Source organism: Colletotrichum paranaense (genome assembly GCF_030867605.1).
Source record: "Colletotrichum paranaense strain IMI 384185 chromosome Unknown Scaffold_3.1, whole genome shotgun sequence".
In the NCBI taxonomy this organism is placed as follows: Eukaryota; Fungi; Ascomycota; class Sordariomycetes; order Glomerellales; family Glomerellaceae; genus Colletotrichum; species Colletotrichum paranaense.
In genome coordinates, this window is record NW_026848961.1 from 1,926,878 (window position 1) to 1,949,661 (window position 22,784).

A 22,784-nucleotide genomic window follows, 5' to 3' on the forward strand; every position below is an offset into this window, starting at 1 on the left:
GAGCTTAGCTATGCATTGTGTTTGTTCAACCTAAGCAAATACCAGATAATTGCAAAGATGATAAATTCTGTCTCACAGGGTTGACTTTTACTTCCTGTTCCGTGACTAGCCTCTCTCGTACGTTAGCCTGTCGTCAATACATATCTCGCCCGAGGAATATGGCTAGATTGGCGCGGATGGATCAGCATCCTAACCGTCCCCTGAAACAGGATAGAGGTTGTACACATTCGAGGAAAAAAGTTCCTGTCATCTGTGCCCGATGGTCTCGATTGGTCTCCAAATTTTCAGTATCCTCTTTGTGTCACGAAACCTTCATATGGCGTGGGTCCGAATCCTAGACTGCGGTGTTCCGGCCATCACGAATTCACGAAGCTGACGAATCGCCTACAGTCTGACCTCATTTCATGTGGTTAGCTTTGTGACTATATCAAATCCGGTGAGGCTGTCGCCTACTTACCAAGATTTGTAGAGAGTATCAGGAAGGAATCTTGAAGGATGTGACGAAGCTTGTCCTGCAATAGGACGGAGGTGAGGCAACCACTTTCCCAACACCCCAAGGCGCTGGGCGTTGGGCGTATGTGACCAGGCCCTTACCCTGGGACGTGGCAAATTCAGATGCTCTGATGATGGAATCAGCCTGTTGAAGAAATTTTCGTCTCTGAGGCGCAGTCGAACCTCGGAAGGAGCGTCTCCTCTGTGCCCCTGAGCGATGGTCGATATGTTCATGTTTATTGCGTCAACAAAGACCATTTGGGAGGCGGAAGTCTTAAGAGATAGATGGGCGGCCCTCGAACTGATCTACCACAATGCTTATGTTGGGTTCGTAAAGCGTCTGCAACTTGTTTATCACAGGGATTCCCAAATCGCACCAGCGTACTGTTCAAGTCCCATTCTCTCTTTCACCAATCTAAATCTCTTGTCTACGAAAAGGACCTGAATAATGGCAGCTTCAACCTATCTAGGTTCCCGCCCACCCTCGAGGTCTGTCGAGGTGATTTTCTTCCAGTACCACAAGTTTCAAAGTCTCAAAGAACAAGCCCAATGCTCAGCCTCCTCGATCATTCGACTTGCATGCGCAATATGTTTACAGGCTTTCTCGCCCAGCGAGCGTATCTGCTTGGCTTTCCAGGGCAAAGAAAAGGCCTGGCAACTTTGGAGTAAGAGCATCAGTGGTAATGACAGAATTTTACCTTTACTCCAAGCCGAACTTGACACCCCGCAAATCAGTCAGCCAGTGGACGAGGATATCTTCAGGCATGCGCTATCAGTCTCTGCTCTTGAGGAAGACCTTCAGACGTTTGAGAATCAACCGTCACTGGCAAGTCTGAAAGGAGTCTGTCAAAATGTGAGTTGCTGTCTGCACATTACCTGCTTATGTTTTCTGTACTATACTAAACTTATCCAGGTAGAAATGCTCTTTACTGCCAAGTGGGACCACTTCACTCGAGGCATCTTATTGAAGTGCGAATACGCCGTGTCTTGTCTGTCAGACTGGCAAGCTAGATGCATTCTGTCTACCTTTCGGCAGGTGCTGGAGAACATCGTCTCAGACCCTTACTCCAGAGTTTCGGAGATTGAGCTCATGAATGACCGCGATTACCAACAGTGTCTCGACTGGAATGAGCGCTCCTCGGACCATACAAATATCAGTGATATCAGTGTGGACAAGATGATCGACAAGCACATACATGATTCTCCCCTCAGCCCAGCTGTAGATGCATGGGACGGCCAATTGTCTTACGCCGAGCTACATGCGGCTTCTTCCAGAGTTGCCCAAGAGCTTCGTCAGCGTGGTATCGGCCCTGAATCCACCGTTGCGCTATTCTTCGACAAGAGCCTTTGGAACATCGTTGCTACCGTGGCAGTTCTCAAAGCGGGCGCTGCATTCGTTCCCCTGGACCCCTCGCAACCCGACAAGCGAACCTCGTCCATTTTGGAAAAGATTCAGGCAAAAGTTATTTTATGTTCTGAGATCTATACCCAGCACCTGCTGCACTTTTCCCAGATTGTACTTGGCTTGGGTAGCTCTTGGTTCCAAGTGACCCCTTCATCCATCTCGCAAAGCGCTTCCACCATTTTGCCGTGGAACTTGGCGTATGTCATGTTCACCTCAGGAAGCACAGGAGAGCCCAAAGGCGTGATGATTGATCACTCTGCTTGCGCTGCAAGTGTCGTCGCCCACGGGCACGCAACTGGCTTCAGTCCTAACACTAGGACTATCCAATATGCTCGCCACACTTTCGATGCATCGATTGCGGAAATTTTGACTACACTTGCCTTCGGGGGTTGTATAGTCATCCCATCCACAGATGAGCGGCTAGACAACATCACAGCTGTCATTCAGGAGAAGAGGGTAAACTGGGCATTTTTTACGCCTTCAGTGCTTCGTCTGCTGGAGCCTTTGGAGGTTCCGGGACTGACGACTGTCGTCGTCGGCGGCGAATCTCTAGGCCAAGACATTATCGAGACATGGGCAGCAGGCCGCAATCTCGTCAATGGGTATGGCCCTACCGAGAACACCGTTTTTTCCATTATGCACCCATTGTCACTCTCCTCCAAGGCAGGGGCGATCGGACGCGGGGTTGGTACACTCTGTTGGATTACCGATCCTGAAGATCCTAACCGTCTGTCACCTCTTGGGGCAGTCGGCGAGCTGCTTTTAGAAAGCCCTCAACTTGCAAGAGGCTACTTGAACTTTCCGGACAACGAAGGTCCAAACCAAGCTTTTGTTCGAGATCCGCCTTGGCTTGCCAAACATGGTCGCCGGTCCAGACTTTACAAGACCGGAGATCTCTGTCGCTTCGACGAGAATGGTGTGATTCACTTCGAAGGCCGCAAGGATACCCAACTCAAGATATCTGGGCAACGTCTGGAGGCTTCAGAGGTTGAGTACCACCTCCGAGCTGCATTCCGCACCCCGGATATCATCGTGGATGTGCTCAATCGACCGACCCAAGACACAAAGGCACAGTCTAAGGTTCTCGTCGCTTTCGTTTGTCTCCAGAGAGAATCTGACCAAAGACCAGACACTGCGTCAACCTATATCATGACTCGACGACACCCACCACTCCTAGAAGCAATCCCCAATGTCGAAGAGGAGATATCTCAAAAGCTTCCATCATGGATGCGTCCATCAATCTACATCCCTCTCCTTGACTTTCCGTTGAGCCTAAATGGGAAGGCTGACGTCAAGAGACTCCGACGTGAAGCCGCATCCTTGACGGCCGAGCAATTTTACCTCTTCGCCCAGACCGACGCTATCGTGCAGGCCGAAGAGACGCCACAGCTCTGCCTCATGCGAGACCTCTGGGCTGAGGTGCTAGGGATTCAGCCTGTCGCGATCGTGGCTACTAGTAGTTTCTTCCGTCTTGGCGGAGACTCGCTTGCGGCTATCAGCCTAGTAACTGCTGCTCGAAGAAAAGGGTTGCAACTGAGTGTCGCTCAGATCTTCAAGAGTCCCTCTCTACAAGATCTTTGCCTGCTTGCAACTGAGTTCAAGAAGACGACATTTGAGGTACGGCCGTTCGAGCTTGTCAACAAGGAAGGCTTTAGTGAACTTCTTCATGAGATTTCCTGCGAATGTGCCATTAGCGCAGGAGACATCGAAGATGTGTTTCCTTGTACTCCTTTACAGGAAGGTCTCATGGCACTATCTTCTTCAACTTCCAACTCTTACTTGGTACAGTACGTTCTTGACGTCACCGCCGACATCGATATTACAAGGTTGAAGATGGCTTGGGAGACTGTCGCTGGGGCTCACGGAATACTCCGCGTTCGATTGGTTGACACCATTTCTTCGGGTATCCTCCAAGTCATAGTCCGAGAGAATTTGACTTGGAATGAGAGCTTCAATCTCGAAGAGTATCTCGCGGTGGACTTGGACGTACCTTCAACCTTTGGAGTGCCGCTCAATCGGTTCGGCATCGTCTATAATGCAGGAGGTGATGCTTCTCACATGGTATGGACGGTGCACCACGCTGTGACTGATGGCCAGGCCGTTGGCCTCACCCTTCAATCAGTACGGGATGCTTTCCATGGTGCTCTGAAGCCAACTGAAACTTCCTTTGCCTCGTTTATGAAACACTTCAAGGGCATGCATATGGAATCTGCATCGAGGTACTGGAGCTCAGTCTTCAAGGGAGGACAATTCGCATCGTTCCCGAGGAAGCCATCAACAGTGTTTGGTGCCCTGGAGCATCAGATACCAGCTTTTGTTCTTCGAAAGGTCCCTGTGCCACCATCAAGTACGGATGCCACTGCAACTACTATGCTGCGTGCTGCTTGGGCATTGGTCATCAGCCGCTTTAGCAACTCTGACGACGTCGTCTTTGGTGTTACATCGTCTGGGAGGAATGCCCCATTTGACAATATCGAGTCCATTCTCGGGCCAATCATCGCAACTGTCCCATTAAGGATTCGGTGTAACGGCACATCATCGGTGCGCGACTTGCTTGATAGCATACAGATGAGCACGATCAACATGATCCCTTTCGAGCAGATGGGAATACAGAATATCGCTCGCATCAATTCTTCATGCCGATCAGCCTGCGACTTTCAAACTATGATGATCGTACAGCCAGAGGTTGATATGGCCATGAAAAATGGTCCATTCATCAGCTATCGTAGGCCTCAGGACCTTGACAAGTTCAGATCTCACGATATTATGTTTGAGTGCAATCTTGGGCAGAACGAGGTCTTTCTGAATGTGAATTACGATCCTCAGTCTGTCGAAGCTGCCGAGATGGAACGCCTTGTAGACTACTTCGCAAGCGCTCTTGAGTTCCTGGCATCTTCCGAAAACCAAGTCCTGGATAATTTCTTTCGCAATCCCATCGAAAAGGATCTGTCCGATATCAGGGAGTGGAACAAACTTCCGCCCCAAATTGTCGATACGTGCGTTCACGCAGTCTTCGAAGAACATGTGCGCAATCAACCCGAGGCTCAAGCCGTTTTCGCATGGGATGGCTCTCTGACCTACTCTCAACTTGACACAATGGCATCCCAGCTTGCTCGAGTCTTGATGGAATTGGGTGTTGGACCAGAAACGATGGTACCATATTGCTTCGAAAAGTCGATGTACACCGTCATCTCGATGCTTGCTATTCTCAAAGCGGGAGGCGCGATTGTCCCCATCGACCCTGCACATCCACGAGACCGTAAAGCCTTCATTGTCCGCGAAACAATGGCGAACGTGGTCGTTGCTTCTGGTAGCAATGCATATCTGTTCTCTGGGCTAGATGTTTGCACTGTTGTTGTTGACTCAAACTTCTTCGCCAAGGTTGAGGAAGTTGGAATTGCCGCCTTTTCCAACCATGAGGTTCAACCATGCAATGCCGCAACTGTCATCTTCACGTCTGGCAGCACCGGACAGCCCAAGGGTGTCATTCAGGAACACAAGACCTTGTGTTCAGCTGCCAATGCTCATGCTAATGCGATGCATATGTCCAAGAGCTCAAGGATCCTTCAATTTTCCGCTCATGTCTTTGACGTCAGCATCATTGAAATTGTCAATTCTTTCGTTCTTGGAGCCTGCATTTGTGTACCATCAGATGAAGAAAGGATGAACGACCTCGCTGGTTTTATCTCGAGGTCCCAGGCGAGTTGGGCCTTCTTCACTCCGTCCTTCGCACGAACTCTTGAGCCGAAAGATCTCCCCAGCATCAAGACTATTTGTATGGGTGGAGAGGCAATGACTATGGATTGCATTGAGGCGTGGTCTGGGATTGTGCAGCTCATCAATGCTTATGGACCCTGCGAAGGCAGTGTCTGTACCACCGCTGATATCAGTAATGGTGGGTTCAAGACAGATTCTATTGGTCATGGAGCCAACACTCTTACCTGGATCGTCGATCCATGTAATCATGACATCCTGGCGCCAATCGGCACTGTCGGTGAGCTTTTGATCGAAGGGCCGAGTATTGCTCGTGGATATCTAGGCGATCCAGATAAGACAGCCAAGGCGTTCATCACGAATCCGGCTTGGATCACTGAATTCGAGACTGGTACTGCTCTCAGAAGAATGTACAAGACAGGCGACCTTGGAATTATGAGTTCCGATGGCTCGGTATCTTATCTTGGACGGAAAGACACACAGATAAAACTGCGCGGACAAAGAGTTGAGCCCGGAGAAGTGGAACATCAACTCACACAGCTATTACCACCGGGCTCCATTGTAGCTGTTGACGCCCTCGTCCTCTCTGGATCTTCAAGCAAGTCACTTGTGGCTTTCATTCAGCTAGAAAACAATGTTTTCGGCTTTGCGGAGAAAAGAGACATCATCGAGGGCATTTCTGGTCGCTTGACGCAGCAACTGGCTTCCGTGCTTCCTGCCTACATGGTTCCCTCGCACTTGATCCCAGTCGAGGTCATTCCTTTCACACCGACTGGGAAGCTCGATCGACGCTCATTGAAAGAATACGCTTCGAATCTGTGCATTGCTGAGAATCCAGAACGTGGCATGGTGGAGGAAGACACCGACATGCTAGCGGCTAGCGAGCACATTGCTTTGAGTATCAGCAACAAGCTTGCCGAGCTTCTATCGGTTGGCGATTCTCAGAGAGCAGAAACCTTGCGTGGTCACAACTTTAACCCCTTCTACGCTGGTATGGACTCTATCCAGGTCATTTCACTGTCAACATTCGTTCGAAAAACCTACAATGTCAGCATCCCGATTCAAGAGTACATGAACAGCGCGGCGACCATCAGAGACATTTCTCAATTGGTCTTTGAAGATCAGCAAGGGTCGCATGATGACAACACCATCGACTTGATGCATGAGATTGAAGTTAATGATCGACCACTCGCAGCGTCACCGTTGCTAAGATCGTATGCAGAGATTGAGACATCACATACCCCCAAGATCATCCTCTTAACAGGAGCCACCGGATTTCTCGGGAACCAATTGCTGGCTCAGATCTTGCAACGACCACAGAATCACAAGGCCGTGGTGTTAGTCAGAGGCCAAGACTCCGCCCACGCCACTGAGCGGCTCTTGTCTCTTGCTCGTGGCAGCAGTTGGTGGCAAGAAGGATATTTTGATCGCATCGAAGTCTGGCATGGCGATTTATCTCTCCCACGTCTCGGTCTTTCAGACGCTGCATGGTCTAGACTTGATGGCACAAGCGTCTGTGGTGAGTTGATCGATGCGGTTGTCCACAATGGGGCAGTTGTCAACTGGATGGCCGACTTTCAGGCGCTGACGCCAGCCAATATCCTTTCCACCGTCAACATTCTCACAGCGTTGAAAAAAGCGACAGCATCTCGTCCAGTTCGCCTGACTTACGTATCAGGCGGTCACTTGTCCACTTCTCCAGACGATGTCGGGCAAATCGCAGCGGAGCTGAAGTCGTATCCGGCCTATAGTCAGACCAAATTTGTGGCCGAGATCCTAGTCGCACGATATGCTGAACGACTGCTCAATGCTGGCTTCGGTTGTTTGGCCACGATTGTCAAACCTGGCTTGATTATGGGCAGCTCCTCTGACGGCATCTCCAACACGGATGATTTCCTTTGGCGGTTGACCGCCAGTGCATTGGACATTGGGATGTTCAATGACAGCGAACGTGACTTGTGGCTTGCCGCTGCAGGCGTTGATTTTGTAGCTAAGACGGTTCTTGACAGTTGTCTTTACCCTCAAAGCAACGGAGCTTATCATGTTGTTAAGAAGGTCTTGAACGGTCTCACCATGGGAGAGTACTGGAATATCGTCAGACAGGAAACAGGCCACATAATAGAGCCGACGGACTGCAAACTGTGGTTGAGAAGCTTGCACGAAGAGGTCAACGCCAAAGGGCCAAGCCACAGGTTGTGGCCAGTTCTCCATTTTGTCGAAGATACCGGCGGCAAACTCGGTCAGCCCTCAGGGACAATGACGCTTGATGACCAGCTGAAACATCAGGATTCGGTGAAATTGTCTCTTAGGAAGAGCTTGCGGTACCTAATCGCCATTGGATACATGCAAACAAGTAGGACAAGCAGTGTAGATGGAGATAGCTCAAGTGAGCCTACACTGTCAGTCCCGAGGCCGATGGTGTTCTCAAGAACGCCGACAACGCCAGTGTGGAACCAAACGTCGACCGATCAGAGGCGCCTAGGATTTGGTGAGGAGGGGTTGAAGTTGGTGGGGTCAGTGGTGGTTACGCCGTTGAGGACAACCAGTCCTTCATCAGATGTTGTGCCGGTCGAGTAGAATTGGAATTTGGACCTGTAGATTGAAAGGCGAGGATTTCAATGTTTTCTTTCCGTTTCTATTACTGAAGTTACAATTTGCTCTTCTCCGAGGTCAATCCATAAGACTTGGGCAAAGACTCTAACAAGCTCTTGTCAATATCCTTCACCTTTTGGATCCCCGCCACATTCATCAAGATATCCAAATCCGCCAACAGCCCCCTCAGCACATGCCTCACCCCATGCTCGCCCATGATGCTCAATCCCCAAATCCACAATCTCCCAAGGAAAACAAACTTGGCACCGAGCGCGAGCGCCTTCACCACGTCCGCCGCACCCCTAATACCGCTATCAAACGTGACAACAATTCTGTCTCCAACCCTCTCCGCAATCTTCTCCAGCGCATCCAAACTCGCAATGGCCCCGTCAACCTGCCTTCCAGCGTGGTTGCTCACTACGATACCCTCGAATCCTAGATCCGCCGCCTTCTCCGCATCGTCCGCCCTTTGAATGCCCTTGATCAAGAATGGCTTTCCACCGCTGATCTTCTGCCATTGCTCCCTTGCCCACACGGCCTTATCCCAGGACCACGCGCGGCCGTGCCAGATACTGTCGATCCACATCGCGGCAGCCTTCTCCGGCTCTTTCTGGGGATCGATCCCTTTAGCCGCGAGGCGTTTCCGGAACACGGGGTCGGTGAGGCCCAAGTCAGCACCGATACCGCGGTAAAACGCATAATTTGACGTTGCGATGTCGTCATGTCGCCATCCCAGCTGCCATGTATCTGTCGTGAGAATGCATGCCGTGAAGCCAGACTCATGAGCCCTCGTCAACAAGGAGAGGGTAAGCTCGTCATCGTGGGGCATATAAAGCTGGAAGAAACGCGGGCCCTCTGGGATCTTGGACTTGTCTGCGGACTGAGCTTCGATGGCTGAAGCGCGCCCAGCATCATTGGCTTGAGCGACGTCCTCAATCGCACACGATCCGGCTGTTGAGAGGCTGTAAGGGATGCCCAGCTCTCCGGCCACTTTGGCCACGGGTAGTTCGCCTTGCGGGTGGTAAATCTTGTTGATGCCAATCGGAGCAATTCCGAAGGGGGCAGAAACCTCGTGACCGAAGATGGTGGTCCGGGTCGAACGCTTGTTGGTGTCGACTAATTGACGAGGGACGATTTTGTGCCGGAAGAATGCCTGCCGGTTGGCGAGATGCGTGTGTGAAAGGCCCGCGTTTGAAGATGCATAGTACCTGTATCTGTATTAGAAAATAAGAAATGAATTTGCTCGGCGAGCCCATACCATCCATTTTGAGTCAACTTCTGCTTGGCAAGCTCCTCAAGTTTGTCGGGGTCTGGTATGATCAGTTTCGATCCAAGGTGAGCATTGCGTCTCTGCCACGGGACTCACGAGTGTTAAATTGGGGAACTTCGCCCTCATTTAGCTTCCAAAAGTTCTCCCGCTGATACAAGCCCCAAGATGGAGTATCGCGCGATTTGATGTGGGGAGAGTTGGGGTCTGACATTGAGTTTTCTAATGTTGAGCTTGATAATGGATGAGAGACACAAGCTTCTTGCGAATCAACTTACAGATGCCAAGTATACTCTTGGCAGATGTCTTAAATGTAACATGTCAACTTCCCTTTTTTAAATTGACTAGCATATAGTAAATACCGTGAGATTGAGATCAGGACATGCCCAGTCATGACGTAACTGGTACCTCATCAGCCAAACTACGCAATAGTTTCCACTCACCCGACCGTACGTGCCGGTCCTTGCCAGCGTGCGTAGACTCACACTAAACATGAGATGACAGATTAGATCTGCGTTGTGGCAATAGATTCAGACAACTGTTTTACTGATGCCATGCGAGCTAAGATAGACCCGTCTCAAAAACTCCCGAAGTAATACAAATCGTTGCCGACATCCGACTGTAGGGCAGCCTATATTACTAAACCTTGTAATAAACCCATCCATTGAAGAAGACTTTAGTTCTTGGTACGTCACTGAGTGCGTCGAGGCATATTTGACTGTATTGAAATTGGCTATCGACAAACTAAAAATAACACAAAGCAATAGAGGTCGCAAGGTATTGTGGTCTCGTACATACATCCATTTTTGTGGAGGTAGGGGCAAACAAAGGTAGTGCCATCCAATTAGAGACGATGTTGAAGGACAAACTCGCCGGGCGCGTGATATGTGGGCACCTTCATCTCGAGGGCCTCGCCAGAGTAACCCAAGTCTTCGGCGACGAGCATGGCAGCCTTCTCTCCGATGAGAAGAGCGGTTGAATATCTGAAAGAAATCATTAGCCTTGTGAATTTCTGATGAAAGTCGGAGACCCAAAGACGTACGTGTTGCAACCGACGTTGTCGGGGCAGATGGAAAGATCGGCAACCTTGAGGCCCTTGACGCCGTGGACGTTTAGACGCTCGTCCAAGACACCGTGCTTGACGATGCTGTTGCCCTCCTTGGGAGCCATGGAGCAGGTCTAAATCATGTAGTCAGCAAGTATTCGTACACCACAGAAAGGCCTGAGAGACTTACTCCGAGACTGTGCCAGGTGGTCTCAACGTGGCGCTTAACCCACTCCTCAACAGCCTTGATATCCTCATCAGAGTACTTGAGCTCATCACGAGCATCAACGCGGTGAGCTGAGAGAGTCTTGATCTTGTCGGCCTTGCTTTCGGCCTCGTTAAGCGGCTGCGTCCAGCTACCGTGCTGGATACCCGCGCTCAGGTTACCGGGCAGGGCATACTTGTTGGTGGTCTCGAGGTCCATGTCTCTCGCGCGCGCCTCCGAGTCATACGAGAAGAAGGGGTGCATGTTGGCAACCTCTCCGGCGTAAGCGTCCATGCGGCGGGCTGTCTCGCGGGACTTGATGTAACCCCAGACCATAGGGACCATGTCTCGCTCATCGTTCATGAAGCCGGCATCGAAGTCGGGCGCGTCGTAGGGGTTGGGCGACTTGATGTGGGTGGATCCACGGGAGAAGGGGTACTCGAGGAAGTGGAACATGGTGAAGAAGTTTCCGGGGGGCATCACCATGTGGTCACCGAACCAGCCAGCAATGACTGAGTAGTGCATGACTGGCTTGTCGGGCTTGTTCTCAAAGTACGACTTCCAGCCGTCCTTGAAGTGTGGAGTAGGCCATTTCTCAAACTCGGCGAGTTCCTCGGGAGTAGGGCGAATCTTAACACCTGCTTCAATGCCGTTGGTGGCGAGGGGACCAGTGCCCTTGATATTCCACTCATCAAAGACGCCTGAATTCATGTTAGTCTGGCAATCATTGTACGTTGGGCATTTGAAACCATACGCTTCTGAGTCTCCGGGTCTCCGCGGACAAAGTCATCAAAACTCTCGGTACCGGGCTTCGCGCGGTAGGTCGAGAACGTGAGGTAGTGGTCCTGGAAGTTGAGACCAACGCCGGGAAGGTCGACAATGGGCTCTACACCAGCGCGACGAAGCTTCTCGGGGTCACCAACACCAGAGCGCTGGAGAATGAGAGGCGAAGAAAGAGTGCCGCCGGAAATGACAATCTGCTTGCGAGCCCTGAACGTGCGTCCCTTAACCTCGCTGGGGACAAGTGGCTTGCTCGGGCTATGATTCACAATCAGATTTGAAGTAAGTAGTAGCAGTTGGCAGAATCACTTACATGGTGTGAACACCAACAGCCCGGCCGTTCTCAATGATGACCTTGTCAACCTTGGTGTTGCAAGCAAGGTACAGGTTGGAGTGCTTGGCCCGGGTTGCGTGGATGTAAGCGTGAGCGCTGTCACTGCGACGTCCAGTCTGAATGCCATTGTTAGTACTTGATACATGAATTCCTTGACATTGTTACTGGTAAAGAATAAGCTCACATCTCGGTTGATCCACTTCAGCCAGTGCTCAGCTCCATGACCAGTTGACAGATCCTGGAGATCGTCAACGACAGGGATACCCTGGGACGAAGCAGCACGAAGGAAATCGTCCTTGATGGGGTACGTGCTGTGTAACGACGTTTAGTTTCGGATTCTTCCATTACGGTTCGACTCTGCGGGGAGCTGAACTTACTAGTTGCCGAAGGAAACCTTAATAGGTCCGTCGAATCCGTGAGTGTCCCTAACGCATGGCATGTCAGTCAAAGATTCTAATGCCGTTCAATTACTCACTATGGCAACTTACCTGTTGTGAGAAGCTCGCTGATATGTCTCGTGCTTCTTCATCAGAGGCAGGAGCTCCTTGGTAGACCAGCCCTTTGCCTGGAAATCATCGTAGTCGGAGGCGGATGCACGGGTGTACATCTGTAACAAAAGTCAGTGGGCCATCTTTCTTCAGCAACAATATCATACTGACCATGAAGTTGATCGAAGAGCCTCCGCCGAGAATATTGGCGCAGGGAACAATGGCCGAGCGTCCAGAGAGGTGCTTGGACGGCCTGGACTCGTAGAACGTAGCCGTCTTTGAGTCGAGCTTCATGTTCCGTGGGTAGATACCCGGGCGGAACACCCATGGGTTGTTGAGGTTGCTCTCGCCATTCTCAATTAGAAGCACCTTGAGATTGTGGTCCAAGTTGGCAAGTCTGTGTTGGATGTTAGTGTTGTTCGGAGAACACTACTGACAAATTGTCAGATCTGAATAGATGAGACAAACCGTCCAGCAACGACACAACCACAGCTGCCACCACCACAGACAATAATGTCAAACTCGTCCGGAATAGCTCCACTCATGTTTCCGGTGGGATATCAAAAGAAGTTTTGAGGGCACTTGGTTTAGTAGAAGAGGTCAAGCAGCAGTTGTCAAAGCGGCGTGAACACCGTGCCAGGTCAACTGCAACACTGCTAATGCGTTCGAAAGGTTGAAGGACGTTCTAGATGAATTCCAACCCGTCGGGGCGGTCATTAAATAGATATGAAGAGATGGGAGGAAGCAATGCATAAGTCATCTGTGCTTCTTCCTGCTCGCTGCTACCCCTCGTCGTCCTGACAGGATGGTTCTCGACCCCGACTTTACTCCAGACCCTCCAGGATCTCAAACCAAAGATCCGGCAGGGAGGGCGAGGATGAGGGGAAGCCATGGACTATCCCTCCAGGATATCCGTGGCCCTCGCGATGTGATTTGGTCCAAAGCATGCAGAGTCCGTGTCATCCGGTGTCGTTTGTTGGCTCGCGACCTATCACCGACGCGCGTCTGTGAAAGTGTATCACCCAAAGCCAATGCATGGCAGCATGGCTATGCTCTCCGATCAACATGCCCTCCCAGCTTTCCCCGCACTCACCGACACCAAAGGCGCAGGACCAACAGCTTCATGCGGTGCCATCGATACGCCGTTGCCAATTGTTGGGTAGATCAATGGTGGAGGAGAACTCACTGCCGATGTTCCCTCCAGAATGAAAGTGAGCACCCAGACATCCGCATGCCCGATGATAGTCTCTTTCTCGCTCAACGCGGCTGCCACGGGAGCAGGCAATTGGCGGGACATGCGGAGTAGTGCACGCCCGACTTGCCAAGAGAGTCTGAGGAAGCCCAATGCCTGGTCTCCCATACAAGTTGAGCCGCACTCCAAACCTTGGACCCCGAATCAGTGCAGCATATCCCATTTTGGGAGCTTCTAGTTTTGCCTCACTCTTTGAGAGAGCTCCAAGCAAACATGGTAAGGATAGCTTGGGGCCGGAGCTCACTCCTAGTCCCCCGCATAGTAGCATCGGACACACAACAGGGCCCGATATTCCCGGGTCCAAGTGGTCCTGGCTTTGGAGCGGTCATTATCCGGTCCAAGGGTCGACTGCCGCGCCCCCCGCGTTTCTGCACCCCGCAATTCAAAGTCTGGGGGTGAGATGGGGGGGAAGTCTAGCCCGTTGGTCATATTCCTCCAAAACCACTCGATGCAGGCCAAGTCCCTACACCCAGGCTTTGCAGATGAGGAGAAAGGCAGCTTCAGGAATAGCAAGAACGAGTCAGGAGATCTTGACGTCAAGCTCACTCACCGAAATATCGCCGAATTATCGTCGCAGACCTGAAGTCTAAGCTTGCTGTGCCATCTCTTGGCTAGATCGAGACTCACGATTGGAGGCTTTTGCAGCTCTACCCAGCCGATTTCTCCACCCCTCTCCAACGTTCCCGGGGACATTGATTGCATGTCAGACAGTTTGAAGCAATCAAAATAGCTGCGGGCGGCCATAAAGTGTTGCAGGACAGCGAATCGCCTCTGCAGCGTGTCGCCGTTTCCTCTCAAGGGCCACCAACCATGCGTTGCTGCAGGACGGTGGATGGTGTATGCCAGGCGCATGCAGGAGAGCAGAGTTGGTGTTGTCGTTCCCCCTTGAGGTTATCCGTTGTGGAGTCTTGGAGAATGCCGCTCGGAAGATGTTCCCGGCGTTGCTTGAGACTACAGTCTACATGCACTCCCTACTGCGTGTTTCGAGGATCCGGCCCACGTTGCATCGGTTCCCCGGGCATCCGTCGAGCTCTCCTGTGTGCATCGCCGCCCCCAATTGGGTCTTCTTATCAAGCATCAGCTTCCCCCGCTGGACTGACTATTACTTCTCCAAGTTTTGCGTGTAGCTCCAAGAGGTGTTCACGGCGTCTGAACCTTCCAATCCTAAGGGCAGGTCCGTCCCAAAGCTTGGCCGATGTTCATATCCCCATGGTGTACGGGCACTGGAACGTTCCAACATCGGAGCAATTTCAATACCCCTTCATGTCACGGGCCCGTTTAAGGTTTCGATCCCACATGAGTGTCAAGGAGACGAGAACGGCGACGCTAAAGTAGAGCATGGTACGGAGCTGCTCGTTGTAACCCTCGCTGAACACGGATCGAACGGCAGTCCGTGTGGGGGCTGGTAGGCTGTCTATGAATTGAACCGAATCGGAAATGGATTGCATCTCTGAGGGGGTGAGGTAGTTTGGGAGACTGGATGCGAGGTGGTTGTTGAGAATGGTTGCCCTGCATAGGAAGACGAATCAGCAACTTGCAACAACGTGAGACGACATGTTTGATGGAGAAGAGGCACTCACCCCACGGCCAAGCCAATGGTGCCCCCCAATGTCCGAAACTGTGTTACGGCTCCCATTGAAACGGCTATGTTTATTCGTCAGGTAAATGCATGACAGCTGCAAGGTGATGCTTACCAAGGTCCCGCCGGTCAACCAGGAAAGGGACATAGATGAGGACCGTCACCAGTGTCATACCAAAGCCAAAGCCCATTATCGCTTCGAACCCCAGCAATTCTCTCAATCTATCGGGAGTTACGGAGCTAGCGAGGCCCACGCCCAGAATCTGCATGCACGCCCCAAATAGCAACAGATAGAAAGGCGGCACGTCTATCTTGGTGGTCAACGGGCCAGACACTGCGGCGGCAAGTGGAGAGCTGAGGAGGAGAGGGAGCGTATGGACGCCCGCAGCAAAGGGAGTCAATCCGTGGACGGCTTGGAAGCGCTGCGGGAGGTTGATCAAGGCGGTCATGAACGGCAGGCCGGTGAAGAAGGCGGTCCTGACACAACTGGTGAGCTACGCCTCGGCGCTGCAGCAAAGTTGGAGAAGACTCACAAAAACAGGCCAACAAAGTGTCGATCCTTCAACAGCCGCAGAGGGAATACGGGCTCTTGTGGATACTTTGGCTTGCCAACCACGTACTCACATGCAATGAAGGCCAAAAAGAGACTGCCTCCGCAAACAATCGTAGAAATGACGATGGGGCTGTTCCACGGATATCTTGAGCCGGCCTCCTCGAAGCCAAAGACGAGAAGGATTGATGCTGCGAGCAGCACGGCGGCTCCTACAAAGTCTAGCCTGGCGATTACGGCTCCGCTGAACTTGTCCCGCATGCTTGGCTGATTTACCCCGCGGCCCTGGTGCGGAAAATTGGACGGCAAAAGGAACGCGAGGAGAGCGGTTGCAAAAGCGCCCGTCGGCGCACTACCATGGACGATAAGTGCGAATCCTGCGATATGTCCAATTGAGGGGAAGAGGAAGGGAAAACACACTTGAGTAAAAAGACCCATCGCCAACTCGAGTGGTCGTTGATTACGCCTCCTAGGACTGGGCCTAGCACGGAGCTGAAGACGAGAACAAGCGAGGTGCCAGCGACGATATTGCCCCATTTGTCGGACGGAACCAGTTCAGGGTTAATCACATTGACCATGGCATATATGCCAGACGCTCCGACTCCCTGAAAGGCACGGAAGATGATACTGCCCTCCCAAGTCAGTTTCGATATCAGATGACGAACGGCTCGGGCTGTCTTACAGCTGTACCATGGACGATATTACACCGCACACGATGGAAAATATCGTGAAGATGGCCAAAGACAGGAGAACGACGAATTTTCTGCCTAGCACGTCACTGAACTTGGCGAATATGATGAGAAATCCTGGCCAGTGTCAGACGGCGGCAACACAATGAACAAGAAGAAGACCTTGAGGTGCAGGCTTACCAGTGTAAGTAAGCAGATACGAGGTGACGATCCAATCCCGCTGCTCAAACCCGTGTAAAGCGTTGGTAATGGAGACAAGTGACGTGCTAACGATGGTGGTCTCAAGCGTGGACAAGAAGAGCGACATGCACAATCTAGAGGTTCAGGTATTAGCCAAGGCGGCCGACGAAACGGAACCAGCGTTACATACCCGGATATGATGGCGTAGAGCCTCCATCCTGTGATATATACGGGAGGTATCAACTCCGGTTCTGTGTGAGGAGCAGCATGAGAGGGTTCGTCACTCAATTGAAGTGGCTGGATTGCAGGCGGGATTATATGATCTTCGGCCTTTGCGACAGCATCTGCATCGGCCTTTGGATGTTCGACAACGACGCTTTTTGAGGCCGAAGCTTCGGCCACTACGACGTCGGAGGGGAGAGAATTTTCCTTTGATGATGCCGTCGACATTGTGTGATGTGTTTTTCTATGTACTGCATAGATGGAGTGGAACGACACTTGTCGTAGACACTGAGTTGATATATCTGTAGATCTTTGCCATGGTCGTCGCCCATGGCCTTTGATACGACGACAGCGGAATGATTAGGGACAACATGGCATGATGGCCTGATAGATGTCGGGCTAGTCGGTGCTTTGCGCCAGAGGCGTAGAGGACAGCCTGGCGTGCCTGGCTAGGGGCTGAATCCTTCCTGGCTAGTTAGCTGCTAATTCCCCGATACGAGTCGGCGACAATGTCTTGACCGGCAAGCATTGCCATTTGATCTCGACTTGCTGTGTTGTGGTGATGCGCTCACTTGAGGCTCAATGGCATCACGGGCAAAAAGTTCACCGAACACGTCTGAGTTCGGTGAAGCATCGAATGTGGCAACCCGTTAGGCCCCGTTTTCGCTGTTTCCACCCCAAGTCTGGAAGGAATGGAGCCTCCCGGGATTGTGGGTGGGTTCATGCCATCTCGGAGCCAGGTGTGAGTTATGTAAGCAGATTGGACGAGATCACGTGGGAAGTCCGGTGATGTTCAGATTCCGCGGTTTCAGGAGTCGGGTGCAGTAGAGCTTGCACGTGACATGAAAAGTAGTCGTGAGTTTCACATCCCACCGGCGGCATTGTTCCCCTTAAACCCCGTACCTGCGAGCGACGAGACTCGACATATCATGCGCCAGCTTGATATGGCATAATTGTGCATCAACATGGGTCGATCGTCGCGGAAGAGGAGTAGTAAGGCTGACGAAACGTCCACAATGCCAAAGAGCAGTCAATCACAGGCAACTCTTCTTGAGTGCGAGCTTCGAAAGACGATCTTCTCAACACTCGGATAATGCAAAGGAAGCTTTCCTCGAGTACCTACCTAAGTTCAGCTGCCCAGTTGCCCCTAGGGAAATAGGTGTCCGTTCTGATACTGTGTCACTTGCAAGTCCGCTTTGATTTGACAATGGGCCGCAAACACAGTGCAACTTCTTCCCGTGGATGGGGTCCCCTGGCTCACGTGCGCCGCGCTGTAACGGATCGACGCAGGGCTCCCGCCTCTAGTGCACGTATTGCAACGGGCTCTCCCAACTTGTCAATTGTTAGTCCGAGTCTTGGGCTCTGGTGGGATGGGGCTCCGGGCTGCAGATGGCAGGTGCTTTTACGCAGACATATTATACGGATACACAAGGGGCATTTGAGGGACTATCGAGCCACTGAATCCTGGATCCGCTGATGAACAGACGAAGTGCATGGGAATCAGGTAGCTCCGTATGATACCTTATTAGTTCAGTCCGTATGGCAGTCGGATATCCATCATGAACGATATGTCCATGTGCACAACACGCATATAAGGATGGAATGCCGTACGGTTTGTTCATTCGCCATGTCCTGGTAGGTGTTGTGCATCACCCAGCAATGTGCAACGTTCATATGTGTGATACCGGCCAAAGCAGCCTTGGTAGATAACATTGGAACAGTCATAGCTACCTTATGTCGAATATCTTGCAATACAGGTGTGCCCGATGCCCAATGTACATGCAGGCGCAATATCCAACTTGGATTGACTTTCGCTTAGTTGGCAGTTGATTGAGGTTGGACGTCAACCCATCAGCCCGGTTGCCCAGTTGCCCAGGTTCAGCAAGAGGCAGCCGGGGGTTTGAGAGACATGGTTGGCTGGTGGAAAAGAGAGGCAATTTGGTGGCCAAATTGGGGGGTAACGAGCTAAGGTACGGGAAACGGATTGTTAACTTGTTGCTGTGCAGCTTTGGTCAGCATCTTGAATCTTTGGTAATCACAGTCCTCGAGTGAGAGGACACTGTACCTGTCTCGTACCCCTTCTCCCGTGTCCACCGCCCCTCTCTGCCATGTGGGCTTTTACTGTGTGAAGAGCATGTCTCTGACTCCCTGTGCCTTTGTCAAAATGTCTCGCCTCTTGCCGGGTACTTGTATCGCTCTCCCCGTACCGTGTGAGTGTCAGAACGGGCTTTCCCAGGCGTGGACTCGAGAGATTTCATCATTGTCCCCCCTCTCGTTGACCCCTAGGTTCTTGCCTTCCAAGTTCCCCAGGGCCCCAAATGCACCGCCTCCTGAGTCCTGAGTCTTGTTGCACCTCCTATTCCCATCCCTCCTGTGCCTCCTGAATCCTGTCCCAACTTGGCTACTGCTTGTGAATCTGGATGAGACTCCGCATCTCGAGTGCACTACCTAAGGTACTCCGTGCTTACTTTTCGTAAAGTTAGAGCAAACTGTCTTTCTTTGAAAAGAAGCCCCTGAATCCCATCCAAAAAAAACCCCTAAAGTGAATTAAGACACAATTGTGGCAGGAGCTACCTAATTTGTATTCCGTTCCTACCTTTCTCGGCTCCTACCCGTAAGGAAAGTACCTCCTGTCGCCTGTGCCTCCCTCTCCTTTTCTGCCCTGGGCTCCATCCCGCCCTCCCTTCCTCAGCAACGTCTACTCTATACCTACCTTACCTTACTCCGTACCCAACTTCGTACCCGGTACTGCTCAGCTCCCAAGCTCAGCCCGTAACATCTCCCCGGCTGAGGATAGCATCTGAACCAAGGTAAGGAATTCAGAATCCCTTCTGGTTTTTTCTCTTCTACTTCCTCATCTTCTCTCCTCCACACCTCGCATCTCGCAGTATTCTCTTCCCTCTTCGGCCCCTGTCCTGCGGGTTTTTCTTCTTCTTCCTACAGACATACACTCCTCACCCCGCCATCCACCCACAGTGCCACTGGATTTCTATTGGAACTTGGAATCTTGCACCACTGTGCCACCCCGTCACCCCGTTTTTGTCAGCAATATCCCCAGCACAAGGTACCAAGCAGCGCAGCAGCAACAGCGACCAGAACCCAGCTAACCAACCAAACCTCCCAGCCCAGCGGCGCCAGATTGTCTCACCACACACGTACCGTCCGTCCACCCCCAAAAAAGAAGCCAAAGGCCTACGCAGTAAGAGAGGGGGCGGAATTTGCGGGGTTCCTCCAGCACAACGATCCAACGAGCGTCTTTGTACGCCAACCTTGAACCTCCACCAACAAATCACGACCCCAGAGCGACCACTCCTCTCTCTCTCACTCACACATACATACCCTCTCTCTTTGAATCCTCTCCTACCCGTACCCGTGCTCGTACCGTACCGTACCTTACTCTTTAGTACCGTACCTACCTGTGCATTATCTACCGCACCCCCAAAAACACCAAACAACAATCTTTATTCCTCGCCCCGCCTCGACTCGCTTCGCCTCACCCCGAAGGCTCACCCAAACCTCACCTCACCACCTCGCATTCTCTCGACGGCACTCTCCTCACCTTCGATCGCACGCACCATCAATCACCCCGACTTTGACTTCTCAACACCCATTTTCATCGTCACTAGTCCGATTCGCCATCTGCGCGCTCGGCAATAAATCCCCCCCTCCTTCGTACCTTCTTCCTGCCAAAATGTCGTGGAAGTTGACGAAGAAGCTCAAGGAGACCCATTTGGGTCCCTTGGCCAACACCTTCTCTCGATCCCCCTCTACATCTACCATTACCGACAGCAGCGAAAAGGCCCAGGCCAACATTGCAGGCTCGGCCACTCCCACGAACGAAAACACTATCGGTACGTCTTCCCGTCCACGAACCTCCAATATCCCCATACCGACCGACCCATTACTCTTGTTGTCTTGATACTAACCCACTACTACAGCTGCCTCTGAGGCCATGGCGCAAGTACCAGTCGTCAACCCTCCCAAGCCCGGTATTCTCGTCGTCACCCTCCACGAGGGCCACGGATTCTCCCTCCCCGAACAACACAGAGCAGCATTCGCCTCCTCACACCAAGGTTCGCTGTCCACAGGCGGTGCCCTCAGCGTCGCCGGCTCCGTGCGTCCCTCTTCTTCACAACGAGGAGCTGTCGGCTCCTTCATCAATGGCGCGGCTCGGCCACAGACATCTGGCGGTGGCTTTACTGGAATTCCTACCAACCATGGTCGCATTTCCGGCAAGTACATGCCCTACGCCTTGCTGGATTTCGACAAGATGCAGGTCTTCGTCAACTCGGTCGAGGGAACACCAGAGAACCCCCTCTGGGCCGGAGGAAACACCCAGTACAAGTTCGATGTGTCTCGCGTGACGGAACTCGTCATTCACTTGTACATGCGCAACCCCCTCGCTACTCCCGGATCCGGTCGTAGCCAGGATATCTTCCTCGGTGTTGCCCGCATCAACCCCCGCTTCGAGGAGAAGCACCAGTTCGTCGAGGACCCCAAGCTGAGCAAGAAGGATCGCGAGAAGGCTGCGGCTGACTTTGCCGCTCGCGAGCGCGCCCTCGGCCACAGCGGAGTCGAATGGGTGGATGTGCAGTACGGAACCGGAAAGGTCAAGATCGGTGTCGAGTACGTCGAGAACCGCGCCGGAAAGCTCAAGATTGAGGACTTTGAGCTGCTCAAGGTGGTGGGCAAGGGTAGCTTTGGCAAGGTCATGCAGGTGCGCAAGAAGGACACGAACAGAATCTACGCCCTCAAGACGATTCGAAAAGCACACATCATCTCCAGATCCGAGGTTGCCCATACCCTTGCCGAGCGCTCGGTATTGGCGCAGATTAACAACCCCTTCATCGTTCCTCTCAAGTTTACCTTCCAGTCGCCTGAGAAGCTCTACTTCGTCTTGGCCTTTGTCAACGGAGGCGAGCTTTTCCACCACCTCCAAAAGGAGCAAAGATTCGACGTCAACCGCTCGCGCTTCTACACTGCCGAACTCCTCTGCGCTCTAGAGTGCCTCCACGGCTTCAACGTCATCTACCGCGATCTCAAGCCCGAGAACATTCTCCTCGACTACCAGGGACACATTGCCCTCTGCGACTTTGGCCTTTGCAAGCTGGACATGAAGGACGAGGACAGAACCAACACATTCTGCGGTACGCCCGAGTACCTGGCGCCTGAGCTGCTCATGGGCCAGGGCTACAACAAGACGGTGGACTGGTGGACCCTTGGTGTTCTCCTGTACGAGATGTTGACGGGACTGCCCCCCTTCTACGACGAAAACACGAACGAGATGTATCGCAAGATCCTCTCGGAGCCTCTCCACTTCCCCGGCCATGACGTCGTGCCCCCCGCGGCCAAGGATCTCTTGACCAAGCTCCTCAACCGCGACCCCAAGGAGCGTCTCGGTGCCAATGGATCGGCCGAGATTAAGGCCCATCCCTTCTTCCACGCCATTGACTGGCGCAAGCTTCTGCAGCGCAAGTACGAGCCTGCGTTCAAGCCCAATGTGGTAAGTAATGATATGATGATGGCAATGCCAAAAAAAGAAAAAATGTGATTTGCTCCCATGGCAGCTTCCGCTAACGCGTGTTTTCTCTCAGGTGGACGCTCTCGATACAGCCAACTTCGATCCCGAGTTCACGTCAGAAGCACCCCAGGATTCGTACGTGGAGGGCCCGATGCTCTCGCAGACGATGCAGAACCAGTTCCAGGGCTTCAGCTATAACCGACCTATTGCGGGCCTGGGTGATGCCGGAGGCAGTGTCAAGGACCCTTCCTTTGTGGGCAGCATCCAGGACAACCGATAGGGGGCTTGAGCACGACGAGTCAATGGACGAGTTGAGCATGCTTGAAGAATAGAATTGGGGAGGAAGCAGGCTCGGCAAAGGGGCAGAGCAGGGCAGGGCTAGACAGAAAGCGAAGCATGATATTGTGTGGAGTGGGCTTGGTGATTCAAGGGTTTAGCTTAAGCTAAGCTTACAGCAAAGCAACTCGAC

At 52.3% G+C, this 22,784-nt stretch overlaps 6 protein-coding genes across 6 annotated transcripts; 3 read left to right on the forward strand and 3 right to left on the reverse strand.

The window, feature by feature from the left end:
- Positions 1-940: 940 nt before the first annotated feature.
- On the forward strand, positions 941-8,103 carry CPAR01_04202 (non-ribosomal peptide synthetase; the record flags this gene model as incomplete). Its single annotated transcript, XM_060488483.1, has 3 exons — positions 941-1,345; positions 1,406-7,932; positions 8,016-8,103. The coding sequence occupies 3 exons, from the start codon at positions 941-943 to the stop codon at positions 8,101-8,103; spliced, it is 7,020 nt and encodes a 2,339-aa protein (XP_060352689.1).
- A 155-nt stretch (positions 8,104-8,258) lies between these two features.
- On the reverse strand, positions 8,259-9,684 carry CPAR01_04203 (FMN-dependent dehydrogenase; the record flags this gene model as incomplete). Its single annotated transcript, XM_060488484.1, has 3 exons — positions 8,259-9,411; positions 9,462-9,513; positions 9,570-9,684. 3 exons carry the CDS (start codon positions 9,682-9,684, stop codon positions 8,259-8,261), a joined length of 1,320 nt encoding a protein of 439 aa, XP_060352690.1.
- A 630-nt stretch (positions 9,685-10,314) lies between these two features.
- On the reverse strand, positions 10,315-12,867 carry CPAR01_04204 (GMC oxidoreductase; the record flags this gene model as incomplete). Its single annotated transcript, XM_060488485.1, has 10 exons — positions 10,315-10,453; positions 10,513-10,649; positions 10,706-11,421; positions 11,475-11,758; positions 11,814-11,950; positions 12,019-12,145; positions 12,212-12,259; positions 12,323-12,441; positions 12,494-12,719; positions 12,791-12,867. The coding sequence occupies 10 exons, from the start codon at positions 12,865-12,867 to the stop codon at positions 10,315-10,317; spliced, it is 2,010 nt and encodes a 669-aa protein (XP_060352691.1).
- Positions 12,868-14,824: 1,957 nt separating this feature from the next.
- CPAR01_04205 (major facilitator superfamily transporter) lies at positions 14,825-17,022 on the reverse strand (the record flags this gene model as incomplete). The annotated part of the gene is made up of 8 exons (XM_060488486.1): positions 14,825-15,083; positions 15,155-15,218; positions 15,269-15,630; positions 15,687-16,055; positions 16,124-16,330; positions 16,386-16,509; positions 16,573-16,706; positions 16,763-17,022. 8 exons carry the CDS (start codon positions 17,020-17,022, stop codon positions 14,825-14,827), a joined length of 1,779 nt encoding a protein of 592 aa, XP_060352692.1.
- A 2,576-nt stretch (positions 17,023-19,598) lies between these two features.
- On the forward strand, positions 19,599-20,451 carry CPAR01_04206 (uncharacterized protein; the record flags this gene model as incomplete). The annotated part of the gene is made up of 2 exons (XM_060488487.1): positions 19,599-19,858; positions 19,914-20,451. Coding segments are annotated over 2 exons (798 nt in total), but the record flags the coding sequence as incomplete, so codon positions are not given.
- A 34-nt stretch (positions 20,452-20,485) lies between these two features.
- On the forward strand, positions 20,486-22,595 carry CPAR01_04207 (uncharacterized protein; the record flags this gene model as incomplete). The annotated part of the gene is made up of 3 exons (XM_060488488.1): positions 20,486-20,645; positions 20,733-22,297; positions 22,389-22,595. 3 exons carry the CDS (start codon positions 20,486-20,488, stop codon positions 22,593-22,595), a joined length of 1,932 nt encoding a protein of 643 aa, XP_060352694.1.
- Between the last annotated feature and the right edge of the window lie 189 nt (positions 22,596-22,784).